The sequence below is a fragment of the Macaca mulatta genome, chromosome 5 (assembly GCF_049350105.2).
Source record: "Macaca mulatta isolate MMU2019108-1 chromosome 5, T2T-MMU8v2.0, whole genome shotgun sequence".
NCBI classification, from domain to species: Eukaryota; Metazoa; Chordata; class Mammalia; order Primates; family Cercopithecidae; genus Macaca; species Macaca mulatta.
Genome location: NC_133410.1, coordinates 184,147,760 through 184,173,328, shown reverse-complemented (window position 1 = coordinate 184,173,328; position 25,569 = coordinate 184,147,760). Strand labels below are relative to the sequence as shown.

Below are 25,569 nucleotides of genomic sequence, written 5' to 3'. Positions count from 1 at the left end.
TTGCAGTAGAGGATCTCACCAGGGAGAATGCTCATGGGCCGGTGTGTGCTGGGTGTTAGTGACACAGCAAGGAGGAGAGCGTGGCAGAGTGAGGGAGAGGGAGTGAAGTAGAAGGTGAGGTCAAAGCAGTTACGAGGGATAACATCATGCATGATCTTGGCAATCTGTTGTAAGGATTCTGTCTTTACTCCAAGGGAAATGAGGAGCTGCTGCAGGTTTTAGAGAAAAGCACTCTTCTCTCAAGGCCTGATTCTATTCTCATCTGACTCTCAAGCTATCTCAGTTTTATTGCCACACACATTTATTATTCATTAACAAATAACATATGCAATGCACAGTACATTTGTTCGACCAGCATCTCTCTACTCTACCTACCTCCAGCGTCTGTAAGTGCCATTCTACTCTCTGCTTCTATGAGTTAAACAATTTTTTTTTTTTTTTGAGATGGAATCTTACTCTGTCACCCAGGCTGGAGTGCAATGGCACAGTATCGGCTCACTGCAACCTCCGCCTCCTGGGTTCAAGCGATATCCTCCACCTCAGCCTCCCGAGTACCTGGGATTACAGGCACTCACCATCATGCCCGGCTAATTTTTGTGGTTTTGTAGAGATGGGATTTCACCATATTGGCCAGGCTGGTTTTGAACTCCTGACGTCAGGTGATCTGCCCACGTTGGCCTCCCAAAGTGCTGGGATTACAGCCATGAACCACCATGCCTGGCCGAGTTCAACTTTTTTTACATTCCACATATGAGTGAGAGCATGTGATACTTGTCTTTCTGCACCTGGCTTATTTCCCTTAACATAATGGCCTTGAGGTCCATCCCTGTTGCTGCAAATGACAGAATTTCCTTCCTTTTTAAGGCTGAATGCTATTCCATTGTGTATGTACACCATATCCTTCTTATCTGTTCATCCTTTGATGATTAATCCCATATCTTGGCTGTTGTGGATAATGCTGTAATGAACATGGAACTGAAGGAATCTCGTAGGTATACTGATTTCCTTTCCTTTGGGTAAATACCCAGTAGTGGGATCGCTGGATCATATGATAGGTCTATTTTTAATTGTAATAAGCAACAGATAACATTAACAAATGACATGTATAATATATTATACATTTTAAATAAGTTTTTTAAAATATGAGAGTCCAAAAGTTATGGGGTTAATGTATCAACGGATGATAATGTTCCATTAGTTTATCTATTATTTGTCCAGTAAAAGACTCAATATTTAGTATAACTTAATATGTCTTTATAAGCAATAAGACCAGCTCCTTCCCTTATTACTCTTAATTTTCAAATGCAACCAGGCTATAAGATGAACATTCCATTCCGTATTGTTTCTTAATTTAGGTAATAAAGAACTAAAACACAGTAAGTTTATAAGTTCAATTTCTGGAACTTTTTGGTGAAAATATAGTATTCCAGCCAAACTCCCTCAGAAATACCCTTTTGCCTGCCTTTTAGCACAACAGCATCTGTTGAATTTTCAAACTGGCATCCTCTAAGGAATTTAAAAACCAAATAAATAGTTGAAATGGGAGTCAGGATAATGCTGAGAAAATAGGGAGAAAAGCCTAACGCACAATGATTTTCACTTTTATTTAACTTTTTTCTGGGACCAAAGATAAATGGAATCCAAGTCCCTCAGGGACATTTGCTTCCTAGTCCTCAGATGGTCAAGGTTGCTTCTGTCACATTCATGTTCCGGATTTTGCTCATTCAGTCAGAATTATGAATTACCCTAAATCTTGTGACTTGTCAAGTGAAAGAAAAATAATCTTAGAGAAATATATCAGCTTTTTGTAACTAAACAGCAGTAAGAGTAGGCCATGTTTAGAATCTCATCATGAGGGCAAACCACTGGAGCTACCATAAACCTTTTGTCTCTATATTTTAGACTGGGTCTCTGTCTGTCACCCAGGCTGGAGTGCAGTGGCACAATCATGGCTCACAGCAGCCTCCACCTCCCAGGCTCAAGTAATCCTCCCACTTGAGCTTCCTGAGTTGCTGGGATTACAGGTGTGCACCACCATGCCCAGCTCATTTTTTTTTCTTTTTTTTTTTCTTTGTAAAGACAGTTTTTCCTTGTTGGCCAGACTGGCCTCGAACTCCTGTGCTCAAGCAATTCACCTGCCTTAGCCTCCCAAAGTGCTGGGATTACAGGTATGAGCCACCATGGCTGGTCAAAGAAAGGATTTTTAAACATATTGCTGGTTTTAACAGTAAAGAGAAAATTATACATATTGTATGTCATGCACAATATAATGTTTTTTGAGAAAGGGTCTCACTCTGTCACCTGCTGGGTGAGGTGTCAGAGCCCCCGCACGGAAAAAAGGTCCACTCACAGGTTGGTAAAAGTAATTTATGGACATGAGTATAGGTGTGAAAAAGGAAAGTTTATTAGAAAGGAAGAAAGCTGCAAAAGGGTGCAGCCGCGATGCATTGTGGATTTTCCTTAGCGGTATTTATGGACTTTAAGGCGGGAGCTTAAGGTTGTAAAATGAGTTTCCGCATGGCATTCCGGAGACGCATAGAAATTTTAGTTACCTATAAAAGTTGAAAGAGGCCTGGAACCAGATGTGACCAGAGGGTCTTCGTTCCCTTCTGAATTCCTCAGATAAGGAGTTTTTGTCTTTAGGTGGTCTGCTTGAGGATCACTAGGTGATTTCCACTCTCTAATCACCCAGGCTGGAGTGCAGTGGTGTGATCACAGCTCATGCAGTCTTTAAAATATACCTGGGCTCAAGGGATCCTCCTGCCTCAACTTCCTAAGTAGCTGGGACTACAAGTGCACACCCCCGCACCAGGCTAATTGTTGTACTTTTTGTAAAAGTGGGGTCTTATTTTGTTGCCCAGGCTGGTCTCAAACTCCTGGCCTCAAGCAATTCTCCAGCCTCAGCCTCCCAAAGTTCTGGAATTATGGTCATGAGACATTGCACCTGTCACATAATATAATTTTATAAATTATTGCATGTAACTTGGTCACACTTGAGAACAAAAGTAAAATAGTAAAAGTTATTAGACCGCTGGAGTACATTTTTCTCTGTCATTAGTTAAAACCACTGTGAATGTCTTTCACTCCAATTACATTCAATTCCAAGTTCAGTCTTAATATGAATATTATCAGATGTTGTGTAAAAATAATCTTTTCAATTATCTAAATTTGTTCACCATCAAATATATATACCTTGTGAATACCTATTTTCTACCTATTGAAACCACATGAAGTGTCAACAGTTTTTCATTGAGAATGCAGGATATTTATTGTCTTCCACATCTTAATTCCAAATAATGTTATTTATTTAGTAAGAAGTGTCTTTAAGAATTATCTCCCTTGGCTTTCCAGTGGTTTGAGGAAAACATTAAACTATTAAGTTTGTACAGCAGCTACAACGATAATAAAGCCAGTCCTTTGTCCCTTACCATCTCTTAATGAAGTTGATAAATTAGATCTTGCTTTTTTTTTTTTTTTTTTTGAGACAGAGTCTCACTCTGTCACCCAGACTGGAGTGCAGTGGTGCTATCACGTCTCACTGCAACCCCTGCCTCCTAGGTTCAAGCGATTCTCCTGCCTCAGTCTCCCAAAGAGCTGGGACTACAGGCATGCACCACCACACTCAGCTAATTTTTATATTTTTATTAAAGACAGGGTTTTACCACGTTGGCCAGGCTGGTCTTGAACTCCTGACCTCAGGTGATCCACCCACTTTGGTCTCCCAGAGTGCTGGGATTACAGGCATGAGCCACTGTGCCTGGCCTAGATCTTGCTTTTTAAAAAATAGAATATATATATATATATATACACACACACACACACACACACACATATATACTAGAAAAGCTAAAGTAACTACTAGTTGTTGGAAAAATACCCACGGAACAGAAACAGCATAGCTCTGATATTACTTTCTCTATAGTCTTTTCATCACACCTCAGCAGTGAACAGTTACAACCAAATGCAGAAATGACTATCTTTCTTTACACTGTGAAATACATTTCTAAGACGTCTTCAGTTCAAGATCCATCTTTTGGTTCTCTTGCTGTGAATTCAGTATATATTTTTCCAATGTAATTTGACTGGACATCATGTTGAAACTGAAGGGTAGACATTTTAGTGGGTAAACTTGACTAATCCTTCTGGTACAAAAGGAACAAAAACGCACCAGAAAATAGAGGTAGAAGATAAGTCATTGGGGTTATTTAGTGCTGTGTCCGTGAGCCAAACTCTGCATGAAATGCAGGATAATAAAGCTACATGAAACATATTCCTTGGTCTTGGGAACTAGTTATTAACCTCATCTGGACTACAATACAGGAGTGCTGTACTTCAGTGTAGAGAATATTCTAGAATAATAAAGATCTAATGTTTTCTTCAGCATTTCTGCCTTTTCAGATATTCCATGGACATTCTTCTATTTTGCAGTATTCTTATTTTCACTTCACAGTCACCAGAGGTGACTGATAGGAACTGAAAATGAGCTTTGTGTGTATTCATAAAATTCTGGGGATTAGTAACATGAAATAAAAAGATTTATGTGAAGTGCAGGTTTTCATATGTGGGCTGAGCCCTCTTAAGGATGTGTCCTGTGGTGAGCAGAATACAAAAACAGCTAAAAGGCATATTCTGTTATCATACGTTCATAGGCCGCTTTGGAGTTCTTTTAACCTCTCTTTAAACCTTTATTTTCAGCCCCTACCATCTAAAAGTCATATGAGATATGATCAAAAGAAGCAAAGGACATTAAGTATTTAGGTGATGGGATAAATTAGTCAAGATTGAATTTGCTGGAAGAAAAAACAGTGCATCCGTATTTTGTTATCAGGGTGCTCAGGCGGTTGTAATAGAAGCAACAAAATGACAGGCTTATGCTTGGCTCAAATAAAATCGACGTTTCTTCTATAACATTTAAAAAGATTTATGAGGGACTTTGAACTAATATTTCCCTGGCCTTTAGGGAGCCAAGCATATGCCAATAGCTCCTTTAATGAAAGAGGGAGAGGGAGAGAGAAGGAAAATATTCTTTTGATTTAAAAAATATATTTTCGCTTTTGAAAGTCTCTGATGCCTGAGAAAAGATACTGATTGCAGAAGTGACGTATCTACTTTGAAGTACTGCCGTTTGCCTCTCTATTTCCAAATGTACTTGACACAATTCAAGCTCTCTAGACAGCACTTCGGGACTCCAGAGTTTTCCTCTTAACAACTGGTAACAATTTGTTTCTGACATTGTAACAAATTAATTGTTACATATCCATTTTGAACATTCTGCTAATGTTTATGATACAAAATGGCTTACTGTGATTATCAGGAGACAATTTGTTTTGTTTTCTTGCCCATACATATTTTGAAATAACCTTTTGATGTAGGAAATATTTGAGAATATGGCTTAAAATGTTTTGTTATACAAGGTCAAGAGATCGAGAACATCATGGCCAACATGGTGAAACCCCTTCTCTACTAAAAGTACAAAAAATTAGCCGGGCATGGTGGCGGGTGCCTGTAGTCCCAGCTACTCTGGAGTCTGAGGCAGGAGAATCACTTGAACCCAGGAGGCAGAGGTTGCAGTGAGCCGAGATTGTGCCACTGTACTCCAGCCTGGTGACAGAGCGAGACTGTCAAAAAAAAAAAAAAAAAAAGTTGTGTTATACCCAATTTTGGTATGTTGTAGTAACTATGAGAGAGAATTTTAAAAATATGTGCTTCTTAAAAGAAATGATTTTTTAAAATTTGGAATAAATATATAAATTCTAAAAAGCCAGATTGCATTAAAAATCTATCATTGTGTTTTCAGTGAGATGGTTGTATCTGCAAATGTCTTAGTGAATTTCTATGAACTAAATTAAAGAAACTTTCTATAAGTAATTCATGTTCTCTTTTTAAAGAGAATTTGGATTTTTTTTAATTTCTAATTTTTCTTTTACAACTTGAATTCATAATCAGTATTTATTTTATAGTTATTTTAGTCACTTGGTGTTAAAGTTATATTTTCACTTTTAAGAATGCCTTCAAATTTCTCAAGTGTATTTTAAGTATGCTCCAATTCTGTTAAAATGATTTGTATTTAATCATGTAGTAGAGTGTGCTGGTAGATGATCCCATCTTTGCCTTTTTACATTGGAGCTTTGAACAAACCTGTTTCACACATTCCTGGATTATGTGTGTGGGTCATATGGTTTAAGCATTCACCAATTTAATTGTAAAAATGTAAATATTTTCATTCTTGTTTTTTTGCTTGTTTGTTTTTGACAGTCTCACTCTGTCGCCCAAGCTGGAGTGCAGTGACTCCATCTCAGCTCACTGCAACCTCCGCCTCCGGGGCTCGAGCGATTCTCCTACCTCTGCCTCCTGAGTAGCTGAGACTACAGGTGCCCACCATCACACCCAGCTATTTTTTGTATTTTTAGTAGAGATGGGGATCCACCATGTTGGCCAGGCTTGTTTCCAACTCCTGACCTCAAGTGATCCTCCCACCTCAATCTCCCAAAATGCTGGGATGACAGACGTGAGCCACCACACCCAGCCTAATGTAAAGATTTCTTTTTCTAGATTACTTTATAGAGTTTTGTTTGTTCTTTTATTGTTTTTAAAGTAACAATATAGTAAAATATAAAAGAAAGTATTTTTTGATGAGTTAATTTGTGTATAAGGGATTCTGTTGTCTTTAAAAGCCAGATGAATTCATTTAATTATAAAAAGCAGATACATATAAACACTAATTTTATAAAAACAAATCTACAGAATATCTGATGTAACATAAGCTATTGCCATTTTTGCAGTTGTTATTTTTGTTTTAAGAAAATTTCTCAATAACCATAATAATGAAAGCGTCTTAAAATTGCTCTGGTCATAAGAAAGCATTTATGGCACCAGAACAGTATACCTGTTCTGGTATTCAAACTGCTATAGTTAATTGGTGCAGTTTTACAAAATTTTATATACTGTTTAAAGCTAAAAAATAACTTCATATGCCATATTGCTTCACTAAATAACACATAGTACTTATTTAGCAACACAAAATACCTTATTTACGCTGAAAATTCTTGGCAATTATAACAGCTTTTCCATGATATCCATGAGACATTAGAAAAATTATAATACATTCTTCATCACATTAACCAAGAACAAAACATGAAGACTCAATTGTGTTTTTCTCATAAGTTTGAGATATTTTTATCTAATGAAGCACATTCCATTTTTTTCCTAGAGGACCAATCTTATCACCTGGTTCTCTCTTCTTTAACTGTCTTGAAAAAGTTGTCTATCTAAGAAGAATCAGTCTTAAGTAATGACTATTTCTATTTTATTACTCATGTCTATGTCTGTATGTGGAAACAGCATTTTATGCTGGTGCTACCATACTATGTTATAAAATTCCAACTGCAGCAAACATTTTGGCAGTCTGTGAACTCTCATCACTGTGAGTGATGAGATTAGGCAGAAAAATGCATAATTAAAAAGTAAGCTTCTATGATTAAATCATGGAATTGAACGGATGTTATGATCAAGAGAATTCTACATGACCACCAATGAATAGCAGATTTGCACTAGTCCTTGTTAAACATTGAAAATAAATAGTGTTCTCTTTTATGGACAGTAAAGGGAGTCTCTCTAAGGAAGAGACATTTAAGCTGTAAGCAGGAAGGAGCCTAGCATGGGAAGAGCATCAGATCACCAAGGCAGAGGAAACAGGAAGAGCATAAAGGCTGGTTTGCAAGGAGTTGAAAGGTGGCCGATGTAGCTGGTGTGCAGTGAGTCAAGTGGGCCGCAATGGAAAATGATGCTGGTGAGATCACAAACAGCATCCTAGTGTAGAAGGAGTGAGTGGAAAATATAATGGTAAGTTAATGTAAAGGAAAGTTGAGGAAAGATCTTAAGCAGGAGGCTGACATACTCCAGGTCATACTTTGAAATAATTCCTTCAGCTGCTGAATTGATGTTGTGTGAGATAAGATAAAACATAGACAAATCTGTTTCCATGAAACACATGTCTCAGAAACCACATTATTTTGGAGCAATACTTAAGAAATTATTTTCAAAATTATGGACAATTTTATTAAATACTAGTAAATAACTTGTGACCATAAATTCCTTTAAGAAAAACACTATCTTCTTTCCTGAATTAGTTTGCTTAAGAGGCTAATTCTTTTTACGTTTATTGGCAATGTCTTCAGCTTTCCCTGTTTGGAATTTAATAGTTCTGAAGGTCTCAGGATCTTCTGTAACTCTTTCTCTGTTGTTTTTGATGTGGAAGTTTGTGTTTTTATTTTGGGTTTGGTGGAGAGTCATACTGATAATCCTGAACATTGTGTCATTAACAAAACAGAAGTTTAGAGATGAATACATTCAGTACAAGTCCAAGTTTGCCAGTGACTTTGTTGCATTCTGTTGTATGATGTACACAACAAGAGTTTCTTCTTCTACAAATTTAAGATTGTAGTATATAATACAGGAAGACTTTTGAATTATCTCTCCAGCAAACTTACAAAAACACTCTTTACAAGTTACTCAGAAAGAAAAATAGGCTCACTTTTTTAAAGAGTTATAGAAGGAAAACACAAAATTGTGTTTTAGCTAACCATTCATTGTCCACATTTCTCATTCTTCATCCCAAAGTAGAAAATTATCATGATTCTGGTATTTCTCTGCAAGCTGGACATGGGGGAGGGTTTGAAGCTAATGACCACTTTTAGATCTGTCTTAGTTGGTTGTTGAGACATGTTTTTCAATTGGATTATTTATTCAACAAATATTAACTGAGAACCTACTATGTGTCAGATATTGTGCTAGAGCATGGGCATGCAGAAATGAACAAAATACAAATTCTTTTCTTTTGATGGAATTTTGCTCTTGCTTCCCAGGCTAGATTGCAGTGGTGTGATCTCAACTCACCGCAACCTCTGCCTCCCGGGTTCAAGTGATTCTCCTGCCTCGGCCTCCCACGTAACTGTGATAACAGGCATGTGCCACCACACCCGGCTAATTTTGCATTTTTAGTAGAGACAGGGTTTTTCTATGTTGGTCAGGTTGGTCTCGAACTCCTGACCTCAGGTTATCTGACCGCCTTGGCCTCTGAAAGTGCTGGGATTACAGGTGTGAGCCACCATGCCCAGTCACAAAATACAAATTCTTGACCTCATAGCTTTCATAGTTTGGTAAAAAGATTCAATAATTCAAAAAAAAAATGTCAATAGTAAGATAAACAACACATTGGATGGTGATAAGTGTTATGGGAAAAGAAAGCAATCATTTGGTTGGAAAGTTCAATTTTAAAATAGATCAGCTTGTGTCAGACTAAACATGGCTGCAGATTCTACCCCACTGCCATTCAGTCTTCAACTCTTCCTCCCATCCCCTCTCCCGGCTGAATCTGAGCTGCCTGTGATTACTTTGATAATAAAATGTGGGAGAATTATGCAAGTTCTCAGCAGTTCGAGGCATGCTAGCTGAGGTGCCATACTTGCAAGGAAGAAACCATCCTGGACATCCAGCCCAGTCAAGCACTCAGATGACCGCAGACCTATTCACTTTCAGGCTGCATCTGCATGAACAATCCCGAGTGAAAGCTGCCCAGCTGACACCAATAAACCCATAAGATGTGAGAAATTATAATAAATTTCTGCTTTAAGCTAGTACGTTTGGGAATGGCTTGTGAGGCAGCAATGGATAACTCAACAAACACACACGAAAGAACAAATGAATGAATGAGTATTTTGAGCAAAGGTTTGAAGACTGTGAGAGATCAAACCGTGTGAATATTTAGGGGAAGAGCATTTATGTTCATCAGTCCATTCATTACAAGATAAAATGAGGGTTTTAACTGGATTTCCAGACATTATCTGAACAAGCAGAGTATATGCTATCAGAACCCCACAGTTGTATGGAATATGGAGTTCTAGTTTTTTTTTTTTTTTTTTCCTTCCAGGGATTGTTTTTCTACATCAGAAACATGTCTCCACCTGACTGTTCCCTCACCCTGGGGGCTTATTTATCACAGTCAGAAGAGTATGGTTCTACTCATAATAGAAGCAATTAACTTCTTCGCCTTAGGGAAACAAGTTTAATTAATCAAAACATTCTTGCTAAGTCATGTTGACCAGTACAGAATGTTCTGTAATTAGTAATATATTTCTAAAAAAACCTATCTGAATGTTAAATATTAATCTTAATAAACATTTTCATGATGGCATTTTAAAAATAAAAATGTCATCATTCTTCTGAAAAAATCATCATAAATAGGCTTTCATGTACTCTGGCAGTATCTACTGTCAATAACCACTTGAGAAATTGCCTAACTATAATTATAGCTATTTCATATGAGCTGTGGAGATCACACCAGGCAATGCATTGAAAGTCTTGGTGACCAGGTATGGTGGCTCTCCTCTGTAATCCCAACACTTTGGGAGGCTGAGGCAAGAGAATCCCTTGAGTCCTGGAGTTCGAGGCTACAGTGAGCTATGTCACACCACTGCACTCCAGCCTGGGCACAGACTGAAACCCTGTCTCTAAAATATAAAAATAAAAACAAACAAAAAAAGTCTTGATATTGTTTCTGATGCCTTGGAACTGTTTTAAAAAAAAAATCTGTCTTGTTGAGATAAATAGCTATAAACTGTATATGTTGTTTAAGCATTTGTTCAGGTTTTTAGAGTAATTCCTTCTTAATCTTTTTATTACATGCATATCCCAGTTTATCAAATACTTTAAAGGATTCAGGGCATCTCATGTGATTTTATAGAATACTGCATGACTTGCAAATCTTGCAGCATCAGAATCAACTGAAGAACTTGATAAAAACCCACAAGATTCTCAACCCAGGGGATCAAAAAATCTCTATTTTTGACAGCGTCCCTGGTGATTTTGATACCCATCCACAAATAAGTAACTACCAAAAAAATTAAAAGATATTATTAAATAGAACTATGATGGCAGACGTTTACATTTTCACAGAAGAACTAAAAGACAAAAAAAAAAAATCTATGACAAGTAGAACAAAAAGACAAAAAAATCAAAATTGGAGAGAAAAGATAAGCAACTTAGAAGATCAGACAAGGAAAACCAACAACCACTATCAAATATAATGAGATTCAGCAAAAAATGCAGTGAAAATCCTCCTCCATTGTGTACTACAGGATACAAAAATGCCTTTGAACACTGTGGATATTTTCTTGTTTAAAGACATTTCTTTTTAAATTTGTAACTGATTTGTTTAAGCAGAGTATTATAGCCATGACTGCAATGTTTAAGATGAAAACCTGTCCTTTGAGTTTATTTTTGGTAATACTATTTTGTTCTTAAAGATTCAAATATTTACTTTGACTCTATGCTCTGTTTAGGCCAGGACATATTTAAATAAGATGTTAATAAACATTTAACAATATTTAAGGATTATTTAAGCTATATTCTAAAAGGCTTTAAAAATAGAGATTATCAGGCCGGGCTTGGTGGCTCGCACCTGTAATCCCAGCACTTTGGGAGGCCGAGGCAAGCATATCACAAGGTCAGGAGTTCAAGACCAGTCTGACCAATATGGTGAAACCCCATCTCCACTGAAAACACAAAAATTAGCTGGATGTTGTGGTGCGCACCTGTAGTTCCAGCTAATCAGGAGACTGAGGCAGGAGAATGGCTTGAAGTCGGGAGGCGGAGGTTGCAGTGAGCCAAGATTGTGCCACTACACTACAGCCTGGGCGACAGAGGGAGATTCCTTATCAAAAAAAAAAATAGAGATTATCATGTCATTCATTAAAGGGTTAACTATTACAGAGTATGTTTGCTAAACATTTTACAGTATAAAGTCTTCCTCAGAAGCCCAGTTTTGGAATATCCTTACTCATCTTTATGGCATGTTATACTTTATGCCAAGAAGCTTTTTAGTCTACTATTCTTTGGATAATTTTGAACTTCAAGCCCATGACCACTGATTCTGATGTGCTGATGAACACTGCAATCCTGGCTACACCAGCTGGACACTAAGGATATCACAATACTGGATGTTTTCATAGGATATTTTCTGGAATTTTTCTAAAAGGTGCCGGAATTTCCTAATTTTATTTCTCACTGTTATATAGGCTCAAACAGAGTAGAGACCATATTTTTTCTTTTTTTTTTTTTTTTTTTATCACTTCTGTATACACAGTGTATAGAAGAAATGGGTGCTCAAGAAACATTCTCTGAATATTGATGTAGTGAATCCATACTCCTGCTGCTAGCAGGGCATAGAAAAAAGAAGTGAGCATGTGAAATAAACTTACTACAGTCAGGTCTTGATTGAATTGTTCTCTTATTTCTACCCAAGGGACATATTTCCCTCAATGTTAGGATAAGAGAAAGTCAGGTTGGCCTCACTCCACTAATATTTCCATAGACAGAAAAAGGTCTTAAGGCTAACTTAGAACTGTTCCAAGTTTTCAGAAAAAGTCCTCTAAATAAAAGCATTTGCTTTAAATTTAGCTGAAAGCACTTCTCGTTCTCCTTCTCTGATGATGACTTTTCTAAGACACTTATCGTCCATGACCCCAATTGCTCTATTCCTCCTTTATTAATTTGGAGCACTCTGAGGGCACGAGCCAGCATCAGGCCTCCTGTCTCTGCCATAGTGTGGCCGTGGGGAAGCAGGAGGTAGTGGGGGCTGTAAGAGCTACAGGAAGGGAGGGATTCAGCCCCAGAAACAAACTCAGTGAGTCCTACCAATCTACAGACTCAGGCCCTTAACTCTAGGAAACTGTTTTATATCAATTATTCAGTAATTTGCTAATCTTCATTTTCACTGCTTTATTGATGAATATCATTATATTCGATTGTGGTGGTTGTTCTTCCTTGTCTGATCCTCTAAGTTGCTTATCTTTTCTTGCCAGTTTCCATCTTTTGTCTGTTTGTTCTACTTTGTCATAGATTTCTTTGTGTGTGTGTGTCTTTAAACTGTGAAAATGTAAACTTCCGCTATATTTCCATTTAATAATAGCTTTTAATTTTATTGCAGTTGCCTATTTAGAGCATCTATTTATTGTAGGAAAACACCGTTCTTGTCACATGACCAGGAAAGATTAGGCTAGCAGACACATATAAGGGTGATGAGTAGAATTCATTGAGAGAAAAGGAAAAAGAAAATATAACTCAGCAAAGTGAGATGGAGTCCTGATAAAAGGCTTCCCACTTTACCAAATGAATCTCCTGGTTACCACACAGGGACAGAAGAGGCCAGCCTCCCCACCCCTGACCCAAACCAGCGAGAACTTCTGAGGCCCAACTCCGTCCTCCAAATACTCAAGCCAGCTATTTTCTGGGGAGCCCTTTTTACTTGGTTGCCTCATATTCTTATTTTAGTTAGAAAGAAATACATCCATTTTGTTTAGAATGCAATATATTTTGTAATATTCTAAAGAAATATATAAAAATATATACATATATGTATTTGTATATACACAAATATATGTATATAAATAAATAAATATACACATATGTGTATATATATACATATGTATATATATTTGGTGTGCCAATATGCCCTTTTTAAACTCTCTTCAGCTGCCTGCTTTATCTCTCATTTCTTGGAATTTCATTTGCTTATTTTTTTTGGTTTCCATCTTCCAAGTTGGAGGCATTCCTCAAATACCTAGTGGTTGTCTCTTTCTAATTAAGAGTTACCAGTAGTATGGTAGACTAAATAGCAAGAAAATCTTTTTTTGTTCCCAAACAATTGAAGTTTGGAAACAAATACGTTTGTGTATTTAAAATATAGGTGCAATTAAAATATAATTACTTATATATGTACACATATATGTACACACTGATGTACTGTCAAGAGAGTAAGCAGAACCCTCAGAGGCCAAAAATAAAGTTAAAGGAGAAGTTCAGGGAGCTAAGCAAGAAAGCACTGCAGGCAGCAGCAGGTCCTGGGTCATTTTCATATTCCTGGTTTCCTTGCGCTTCACATTGGGTGTCCTGGTAATATAAGTTAGGAAACAGAGGTGAGGTCAGCCCGAGACGGGAGGTCAAGTTGGAACACACAGCATGAGGGTCAGGACTCTAAAGGACTCCGTGAAAGGCTGAGCCAGGAAAACAAAATTAAACAAAGCAAAAAATTACAGAACAATAATAGTAACAAAAGTTGTGTGTAAGGCAGAAAGGGAAAATTTACATCTTTTATACCTTGAGTGAGTTGACGGGGAAAATATGTCTCCTGAGAATCTGGTACCACAGGCCAGCTCTCCTGTGAGTTGGCGATCTAAATTTCTGCTGCTTTCAGAAACTGAGAAACTCAAATCTACGATTTAATTTAAAGGAAGTCACTATACATTTCAGAGGACTGGCATCCTATAGACCATATTCTCTAACAATAATGCAATAAATATACAAACAGATAACATACAGAAAATTTAAAAAGCTTTCATATTTGAAAACCAAAATAAATAATCCAAGAAAAAAATGACATATGTCAAAAAGAGATCTCAATAAACTTTAGAGAATACTTAAAACTGAACAAGAATGAAAAGTTTGCATATCAGAACTTGTGGAATTCACTCAAATCAGAATTAGAAGGTAACTTTATGGGGTTAAATATTTTTATTAGAGAAAAGTCCAAAGAGCAATGAGCTCAGCATCCATCTTTCCACATTAAAACATTAGACAATGTATAGGAAAATTTACCCAAAGAAAATAAAAAAGAAAAAAAATTAATCTAAAAAGAGAAATTAATGAAACAAAGTAATCATACCAAAATAAGTTTATTTGAAAAGAATAATCATGTTGGAAAACCTTCAGCTTTACTTGCTATGATAGCCATTAGTGCTGTTTGCTAAGTTTTGTAGCTCCCTGTCTTCTGGAAAGATAGCAGAATTGCACTTTTTGGTCTTTGTATTTGAGAGGGAGGAAAGTGATTCTTTCTACCCACTGGGCTTAGAAATGGCGTGTACTACCTAGAGCCTAGAATACTTGATTGCCAAAGTGAGATTTCCCTGGTGTTTTTATTCTGATACCATGACTAGCAGTGTTCAAGACGGTTTCCTTTATCAACCTGAGTTTCTGAATGGCTATAATGGGAAGAGATCCCCACTATGAAGCTGGGAAGGAAATATTGTAGACTTACTGAAAAGTAAAATGTGATGTTTAAAGTCATTGGAATTTTTATTTTATCCTATCTTTTTTTTTTTTTTTTTGAGATGGAGTCTCGCTCTGTCGCCCAGGCTGGAGTGCAGTGGCACGATCTCAGCTCACTGCAACTTCCACCTCCCGGGTTGAAGTGATTCTCCTGCCTCAACCTCCTGAGTAGCTGGGATTACAGGCGAGCACCACCATGCTTGGCTAATTTTTGTATTTTTAGTAGAGATGGGGTTTCACCATGTTGGCCAGGCTGCTCCCAAACGCCTGACTTCATGATCCACTCGCCTCCGCCTCCCAAAGTTCTGGGATTACAGACTTGAGCCACTGTGCCAGGCCTGTTGGTTTTAATAGCAAAAATAAAGTATAAAACATAGGTTGTCCTGGCTGATGCTCTTTAAGAAGAGAGAAAGGAAGAAAAGAAAGACAGAGAGAGAAAGAGGGAAAACGAGAGAGAGAGAGGCCCACATAGAGAGAGACAGAGAGAGAGAGAGAGAGAGAGAGAGAGAGAGAGAGAGAAAGGGGACAGATGGAGGGAAAGAAAAACCAAAAGGGAGGAGAGAGGGAAGAGAAGAGGGAGGAAGGAGAGAAGGAATGAAATAAAACAGAAAGAATTAAAATCATTGGAGAAGACCAAAGGATATATGCTCAGATGATGAATGCATTAAAAATATTATTTAAAATGTTATATACAACTTAATGAGAAAATTTATATCTTTTATGAAGTTTACATATGCTTATAGAAATTGAATTTAGCAAACAGACTTAAGAAGAAATAGAATACTTGAATCACTCTATAAACATCAGCAAATTAGATCAGCAGTTTAAATTCTTCCCATAAAATACACAAGTGGACTGGTTGGTTTTACTGGTTGTTCTACCAAATATTTACTGTGCAGGTAATTACAACTTTATGCAGACTCTCCCAGGGCATTGGAAAAAGGGATCACTTTACGAGGCTGGTATAAACTTCCTTACAAAACAAGACAGCAAAAATTTGTTGTCAATGACATTCATTAACATATTGATGACCCTATAACTTCACCTATTATATTCTAACCTCTCCTTGTGTGCCTTTGTCTCTACCTCAATCTATCTTGCCTCTACTGGTTCTTAAATTTTCCTCAGATACTCTAGACACACACTTGCCTCAAGGCATTGACATTTAGTTTCCCTCTGTTTGAAACCTTCTCTCAGGAGTTGGAGACCAGCCTGGCCAACATAGTGAAACCCCATGTCTACTAAAAATACAAAAAACTAGCTGGGTGTGGTGGCGGGCATCTGTAATCCTAGTTAGTAGGGAGGCTGAGGTAGGAGCATCGCTTGAACCCAGGAGGCAGAGGCTGCAGTGAGCCAAGATCACACCATTGCACTCCAGCTGGGCAACAAGAGCGAAACTCCGTATCAAAATAAATAAATAAATAAAAATAAAAACTAAAATTAAAAAATAAAAAGAAAAGAAACTTTCTCCCAGATAGCCTCTTGGACGGTCCCTTTGCCTCCTCCAGACCTTTTCACAAATGTCATCACAGTTATGCCTTCCCTAGCCTCTTTATTGGAAGTTGAAACTGATATTCCAATACTCCCTAATCCCACCTCTTTGTTCAGGGTTCCTTCTTTGAACTTTTCACAATCTCACCTATATTTCTTCAGTATCTTGTTTATAATCTTGCTCGCACCTCTACAATGAGAGCAGAGATTTTCACTGAATTTGTTTACTTCTAAAGTCTCAGCAATTAGCATAGTGTCTGACACCTGGTGAGGGCTCAATAACTCTTGGATAAATTGATAAATGCAAAAGTATTGAACAAAGTTAGCATGACAAATTTAGCTATGTATTTTTAAAAACCCAGTGGCGCCATTGTTTTTTTTTTTTCCTCATGAATGCATGTTTAACTTACATTAGAAAAGTTTATTGAAACGTCAGATAAAAAGAAGAAAAAAGAATTATTTTACCAGGTGGGAAGCATGTGATATAATTTAAAACAAGAGACTATATTTAACCAATAAAACAACAGCAAGCATCAAACTTAATGGTAAAAGCATAAGTATTATCTATAATATCAGGATCACAAAAGATACCTTTTCACATTATTTTTAATCTCCTCTCTGTATTTTATCCAATAGCATAAGACAATAAAAAGATAAATTAAAAAGCACACATATTGAAAAGAAAGAAAGCTCAAAATTTTCACAGATGGTATGATTACCAACCTAAATTTAAAATAATCCACAAACTCAAAATAATTCATAGAATCGATGAAATAATTTTAAAGTTTGTGAGTAAAAAAAATATCTAAATTACATAAATAATTTATACAAATGGAAAAAGACCAATCAGAATCCCAATGAGTTAATTTGTATAATCAGACAAACTGTTTTAAAAATTGATTGGTAAAGTACAAGGGCAATGACTAGCCATGACATTCATGAAGAAAATGAATTGGTTGAGGCAATTTCCTCCACACATCAAAACATACTATAAGGCAGTGTGGTATTGGCCCAGCTGTTACTGGAAAGGGGTTCCCATCTAGACCCCAAGAGAGGGTTCTTGGATCTTGAGCAAGAAGAAATTCGGGGCGAGCCCATAGAGTAAAGTGAAAGGAAGTTTATTAAGAAAGTAAAGGGATATAGAGTGGTTACTCTCCATAGACAGAGCAGAAGCTTGAGCTGCCTTATCTAGGATACTTACTGTTACTTCTTGATTATATGCTAAACAAGGGGTGGATAATTCATGAGTTTTTGGGGAAAGGAGTGAGCAATTATTGGAACTGATGGTTCCTCCCCTTTTTAGACCATATAGGGTAACCTCATGACTGCCATGGCATTTGTAAACTGTCATAGCACTGGTGGGAATGCCTCAGAGCATGCTAATGCATTATAATTAGCATATAATGACCCATGAGGATGACCAGAGGTCACTCTTGTTACCATCTTGGTTTTGGTGGGTTTTAGCAGGCTTCCTTACTACACACTGTTTTATCAGCAAGGTCTTTATGACCTGTATTTTGTGCTGACCTATTCTCTCATCCTGTGGGTTAGAATGCCTAACCCACTGGATATGCAGTCCAGCAGGTCTCAGCCTTATTTCACCTGGCCCTTATTCAAGATGGAGTTGCTTTGGTTCAAACACTTCTGACACAGGGACAGAGAAATAGACTAATAGGACAGAATAGACAGCCATCAAACAGATCTATACCTCTCTAGACACTTGATAATGACAAAGATGACATAGGTCAGGAGAAAAGGAATTAGCTGTCTGGTAAATAATATTAGGAAAAATGTATCAATGAGTCAATTGTCAGTCTACTGTAAATCTCACTTCTCAACCTCTCCTCTGTCAATCACTTTTCCAGAATCCACAATTGTGTTGGCCTCTCTTCTTTGTTGTCTATCTCTCCTGGTCTTTTTCTTATTGGTTTAGGTTCTTTTCCCTTTATTTGTTTTGATGCAGTTTGTGACGTGAGCAAAAGCAAAGGCATGTGTTTGACTTCACAATGTTTAAATGGAAATAAATTAATATCTTTTTAAAAAGTCAGTATCTTCTTTAAAAAATAACGTATCTTAACAGCTTCTATTTTCTTTGAAATTGTTGTATTAGTACAAGTCCATCTATAACTTCACTAATCTTTGGGCAAATGCTAATGTTTCAGAGGGTGTGTTGAACATCTCATAATTCTTTTAATATTTGTTTTCATGTTAAAGCTGAAGGCACAGTATTATTTCATTTTGGAAAGTATAACTAGAAAATGGATATGAGAAATACCTCTTTGTGTATATAGGTAGTGACTAGAACATGTAAATTCGGTATTCCCTATTTGAGCCATCAGTTCTATTTGAGAATTAATGGGCCCATTTTTATTATAATATCTAGCATTGAAAATGTTTCCTGTTCAAAATAATCTTTATCATTTTACTAGAGAGTTTCTCAAGAAAAAAAATATCTTCTCCAGCACCAGCACTCCACTTACTATGCCTTCACTAATATTCATTTAATCGAGTGGTTTTTCATTTGCATTTCAGTGAAAACGTGGTACTGGGGGCATAGGATCCGCAGCCTTAAAGGGTGATTGTTGGGAACCTATCCGGGGCCCAGGGGCAGGGTTGCTATGGCAACTCTGCTGCTCAGCCAAGGCTGTTCCTCTCTGTGGGTGGAAAGAAGCTCCCCTGCCAGCAACTACGTGGGATCCTGGCAGCTGGAGAGAATACTGAAATAATGCGCTGCTTCCCCAGATGGGAGTTCTGAGAGTCTTCTTTAAACACGGATAGGCAGCTCAGGCTCTGTGGAAGAGTGAGGATAGTCAGGATCCAGCCCATTACAAGCGCGATATGTGTATGATGAAATACTTAAGATTTCTTCCTTTGAATAGAAGTTCCACGGAGGATGGGGTCTTAAGTCAAAAGATGCTAGCTTAACTTCACAGGAGTGCAAGTTTAGAGGAATTTGCATTTGCCGTAAAGGTAATATGATTCTGAGAAATTTAAATAGTATCATTTAAATAGAGTAAAGAGACCTTACACTCATTTGGAAATGCACGTTATCTCAGCCTTGTCAATTTGGGTTGACCCAGTTTTAGAATTTATCTTGGGCTTTTCTTTCTAAATTTGAAAGCCAGTACTCAATTGAAGTTATACTTGATGCTCTGATGCAGCAACTCCAGTATCCCCCTTGCAGCTACAGAGCATAGTGTGGAGGCTAGAAGTGGTCCATTTAAAGTAGAGTGGAGACAATGAGAAATAAGTGAAACCGACCCTGAATTAATATTTAAATTAATCAGAAGTCCCCAGAAGTGGTTTTGGTGGTCAGTCATGAGCTTACCACTTTATCTGCTCCTGAGCTATTCTGATTCTGATTTAGTCTTTACTCAGTTATTAACTTTAGGCTCTAGAATCCAGCAAAAGCAGTTCCCACCCAGGCATTCAGTGTTTGAACTCTTTATATATGAAATTACTCTATTTTGAACAGTTTTGTGAAACATGTTCATCTATCTGGTTTTTATACTTCTGATTGTTTATAGTAGAAATATCCCACAACCGCATCAAATGCTTCGAGAAGAGCGAAAGACAGAAATCACAGATGAATAGGATTTGAAATCATGAGACTATGTGGTATACTTGCCAAAAATAGGCATAGCTCTACTTTGGGCTGGCACTAAGGTTTTTATTATTATTTTTAAATAATCAGTGAGGTAGAAATTGTAGAACAACAAGAGACAGAATCGTTCAAAGATTTTTCTGCCACCCTGTTAATCTCCACCCAAAACTGTGTTCAGTGACATTCAGATACTACACACATTGGTTTTAGCCATCTGCTGGTGAAATCTCTTCCTATTATATGAAGTTTCAAGCTGTTCTAACCTTTTCTACTTCCCCACATTGTGTGTGTGTGTGTGTGCGCACGCGCGGGCGTGCACGTGTGGGGGATGTGTGTGTGGGTGTGTGTGATGTGTGTGGGGGGAGGAATGTTCAAGAAACAATTTTGCCTGCACAAACAACAGCTACTGAAATGGGAAGGTGTTCAGACTCCTTTTTTTAACCTCCTCTGGGGCAGATGGGATGGACTAGAATTCTCAAGAAGGCCAGTTCAGTGAGCAGCATTAAAAATAGCCGACTAGCTCAATCTCTCAATATAAACTTAGTTCTCACAGGAACTTTGCAATTATCATATGCTTCATATGTTGCTATATGCATCTATGCCTTCTAGATAAAGTGTTCACGGATCTTCCTATGACTTAAGCACAATAAGAATCCATTTTTAAATCCTGTTTGTCATTTGTTTCTGAAGAAAAAGGAAAAGTCATTAATTATCTGAGGGGCTTCAGCATTACAAAGACAGATTGGATCAAGAATTTTCATAAGGAGGAAATCTTTGGCATGAGGATATGTGTGTGTATCTGAGGCGTGGGGTGGCTAGAGGTGGGTGCATGTGGAACCTAGGTCATCCTTGCAAGTACCCTTAGCCTGTCAGTCCTCTTACCTAAATTCTCCTTTATCAGTTGTGGCTGTCACATAGTGCCTCATCAATATTTCCTCCTGCAAAATATATACACTTAAGCATTTCTAGTTAATTTCTTAGAAGATATCTAGAAAAAGCCTAGGAAATTGTGACCTTTATTTTGAATATTTACCATCGTTTCCTGATGTCTCAGTTTAAATGATTAAAGCTGTGTTTCAATAAGTAAAAGTGATGAGACTTCAAAAAGCAAAAGTGACCACGATGGCTAAAGAATTTCTGACAACTACATGACAGCACAGTAATAGTTCACATAAATAATAGTTAAATTAGGCCAGGTGTGGGGGCTTACACTTGTAAACCCAGCACGTTGGGAGGCTGGGGTGGGTGGATCAGGGGTTTGAGACCAGCCTGGCCAACATGGTGAAACCCTGTCTCTACTAAAAAGACAAAAATTAGCCAGTGATGCGTTTCAATGTCCCAGCTACTTGAGAGGCTGAGGCAAGAGAATCGCTTGAACCCAGGAGGCGGAGGCTGCAGTGAACTGAGATCGCACTGCTGCAGTCCAGCCTGAGTGACAAAGCGAGACTCCATCCCCCACCCCGACCCCCCAAAAAATAATAAATTACATCTAATAAGGACAGATAACATGTAGTGAATAGTTACTCTACGTCAAGCACTTTTTTTTATATTAACTCATTTAATCCTCATGAGAACCATATGAGAGAAATTCTCTTATTGTCACATTTTTAAAGATGATAAGCGCAAAAGAATAAATTTGGCAAAAACCACACAGTGATCGGTGTGTCCAACGTGCTCTCGTTTGCTGTGCCACTGTCTTTGTCATTGTTTTAAAACCATGAATGATAGCAAGAAGTAGGTTTTCATTATGAGTCACTACTCAAATATCATATAGGAGCACTGAAGTCAAAAGAGTCAAAAGTAATTTCCCTTACTACATAAAATGCATTCAGATATTGTCTCTTCCAGTCTCTGCCACTTTTAATATTTGCTGGTCAAAGTTCAGTAAGTTTTGAGGTCAGGAGTTCAAGACCAGCCTGACCAACATGGTGAAACCCTGTCTCTACTAAAAATACAAAAAAAATTAGTGGGAAATGGAGGTGCGTGCCCTTAGTTCTAGCTACTTGGGAGGCTGAGGCAGGAGAATCTCTTGAACCTGGTAAGCAGAGATTGCAGTGAGCTGAGATTGTGCCTCTGCACTCCAACCTGGGCAACAGAGCCAGACTCTGTCTCAAAAAAGGAAAAAAAAAAAAAAGAAAAAAATACTTCACTAAGTTGACTTCACAATATACTAACAGGCTTCAACTTACTGTCTGAGAAATTGACTAAAGAGTACAAAAACACACTTATGTAAAAAGAATAATTTCTAATATTCAATAGCACAGTAGGGAAATTATAGTTAAAAATAATCTGTTGTATATTTCAAAATAGCTAGAAGAGATGAATCACAATGTTCCTGACACAAAGAAAACATAAATATTTTAGGCGGTGGATATCCCAATTACCCCGATTTTATAATTATACATTATAAACATGTATCAAAATATCTCATGTATCCCCAAAACATGTACAACTATGACACATCAATAAAAAAATCTGTTACAAAAAAAGGTAATACAGATACATGGAGTGCAAAAGAATAAATACCATTGAAATGAAACCATAAGCATGTAACATTTGAGAGCAATAAATTCAAAATGGATTGCTACGCATGCAACTATGGTGAAGATTAATTATTATAGAAAGTCTCAGTTGGGAAGGAACGGCTTCTCTGGATTTTGCAGTAGATGAGGAAGACATCAGTCATAGGAAACATTCTCTTATTTGTGGAGGATGGGTTTATAATTAAGGAATTTGATCTTAGTATCCTTCAACATACTCTAGGACTTGATTTATATGTTTGACCTGGTATTATCAGTGCAAATATACTTTCCCATAGTGCTGAAGTTTGAAAACAAAATTTTAAATTAGATTAACAAAAATATGAATTTCTCCCTTTGTGATCTTCTACAGGGTGTTTTGAATGCTGTATCAAATGCCTGGGAGGCATTCCCTATGCTTCTCTGATTGCCACCATCCTGCTCTATGCGGGTGTCGCCCTGTTCTGTGGCTGCGGTCATGAAGCCCTTTCTGGAACTGTCAACATTCTGCAAACCTACTTTGAGATGGCAAGAACTGCTGGAGACACACTGGATGTTTTTACCATGTAAGTCACTCTAGTATTTCTTGTTATTTTTGCAGTGTATATATTTACACTTCTGTGTGTTAAATAAGTGGGGCCTACAGTTAAATGAGGTGATGATATAAATGAAACAGCACTCTTAGGGCATACATGATTCAGAAGGGTAATCATGATTCATAATTGCCTTTACAGTCAATAGAAGGCACGTAGCACGGGATCAGAGGCCGACTGAATCAGGGATTAACCAATGCTTTAAATGTAAAGTTGTATTCAAAATTTGGTTACCATTAAGTGGAATTCTGGCACTTTTCTTGCTCTTCTAATTTGAACAGAGGCTGTTCTGTTAGAATAGTGCCAGGTACAAATCTGGCCCTTGCTGCTAACTTTAGGAAAATCACCAAAGCTCCATGGGTGCTCCCACCTTTAAAAGAAATAAACTCAGCCCTGGGGTATGGTATCTTACTGTTGCTGCCTCACAGAAATGATATAAATATTGTGCAAAGTTCTTATTGTCTTCCGTAAAAGAGTAAATCATAAGAAATCGAGCAACCTTTTTTTTTTCAAACACCAATTATACTTTTCTCTCATAGAATGTAAAACTCCTAAGATCACTATATTATGATTATGTTAAAATAACTTTTTTAGAAAAGTAACCTAAACAGTCTGAAAATTAGTTTGCTGTTGAAATTTCAGCTCCTTATTGGAGAATATAGAGAACAAAGGTTTGGGATTGAATTATAGAAACATTTATTTCTAAATAAGTTACTAACTGAGATAATTTATTCAGTGATTTTTATGCCCACAAAAAGAAAATAATTTATTGCAGTTTGTTTGTAATCCCAGCTGATAATAAACTTGTCTCCTGGGCCCTTATAGCTTTTGTTATAACTTCTTGTGTTTATTTCATGCTGTTTGATACCTGTGTTTGTAAAGTTCTTCATGTTCCTTTATTTTGTCATTCTAAATAAACTCAAACATTCTTAATGTATATACATTTTTTAACTAATATGATGCTTTTAGATTTACAAATCTGAGTGGGTATCTGGATGGTTAGTGTAGCTTTGCTTTTTAATCTTATTATTCCATCTAAAAGAGCTTGATCACAATTCTCATCTATGCAGGGCAATTCCTGTCGACCTGGTGTAATTATAACCTAAGATCCTACTCTGAAAAAACACTTGGTCAACCCAGACAACTTTTTTTTTAGATGGAGTCTCGCTCTGTCGCCCAGGCTGCAGTGCAGTGACGCGATCTCGGCTCACTGCAAGCTCGGCCTCCTGGGTTTAGGCCATTCTCCTGCCTCAGCCTCCCAAGTAGCTGGGACTACAGGCGCCCGCCACCATGCCCAGCTGATTTTTTGTATTTTTTTAGTAGAGACGGGTTTCACTGCATTAGCCAGGAGGTTCTCGATCTCCTGACCTCGTGATCTGCCCGCCTAGGCCTCCCAAAGTGCTGGGATTACAGGCGTGAGCCACTGCACCCGGCCAACCCAGACAGTTTTTTAGGTAGAAGACAATTTTCTCCAACTACAATATCAGGAATGTATCATATTGCTAAATTTCTTATATTCCATCAGGTACAGGCAGATTATCTTGAACAAGGTATTTTTCAAAGTAATTTTCATAAATTTTTTCCATAAAAGTATATTTCAAAGTATTTTTTATAAATACCATAACATCTTTTATTTATTTATTAAAGTTACTAATTTCCCCTGAAAATGAAGAGAGAATGGAGTTGTGGGCTGGGCACGGTGGCTAACGCCTGTAATCCCAGCAGTTTGGGAGGCCAAGGTAGGCAGATCACTTGAGGCCAGGAGTTCGAGACTAGCCTGAGCAACACGGTGAAACCCCATCTCTACTGAAAATGCAAAAATTACCCGGGCATAGTGGCACATGCCTGTAATCATAACGATTAGGGAGACTGAGGCACAAGAATCTCTTGAGCACATAAGGCAGCTCCAGCCTTCACAACAGAGTGAAACTCTGTCTCAAAAAATAAAAATTAAAAAGAAAGAGAATAGAGTTTTACATTTCTATCAGGTAACAGAGCAAGAATGCTGTATTTTAGGGGGTGGGTGGATGACATTTACCTCTGGTCAGAGTACATAGCAAAACTTTTGGTAAAAGGAAAGCTGAAATATTTGTTTATTTAAAACCTGTTGATACTTAAAACCTAGAGAAACACTGATAAGAAAATAAGAAATAAAATGAGGAAAATGAGATTGAGAAAACCAGTGCCCCCCACCCCCTACACATACATGGGGATTAGAAGAATGGAATTGATTAGCTACTAAATTAAGAAGTGAAATTAT

At 37.4% G+C, this 25,569-nt stretch overlaps 1 protein-coding gene across 3 annotated transcripts in view; it reads left to right on the top strand.

Moving 5' to 3' along the window:
- The window catches only part of GPM6A (glycoprotein M6A), a 369,395-nt gene that overhangs the window by 278,380 nt on the left and 65,446 nt on the right, over positions 1-25,569 (top strand). For all 3 annotated transcript variants that reach the window (XM_028848000.2, XM_015139516.3, NM_001265765.1), the window contains 1 exon segment: positions 23,090-23,282. In XM_028848000.2, the coding sequence (XP_028703833.1) occupies positions 23,242-23,282 (41 nt within the window). In that variant the 5' untranslated portion in view covers positions 23,090-23,241.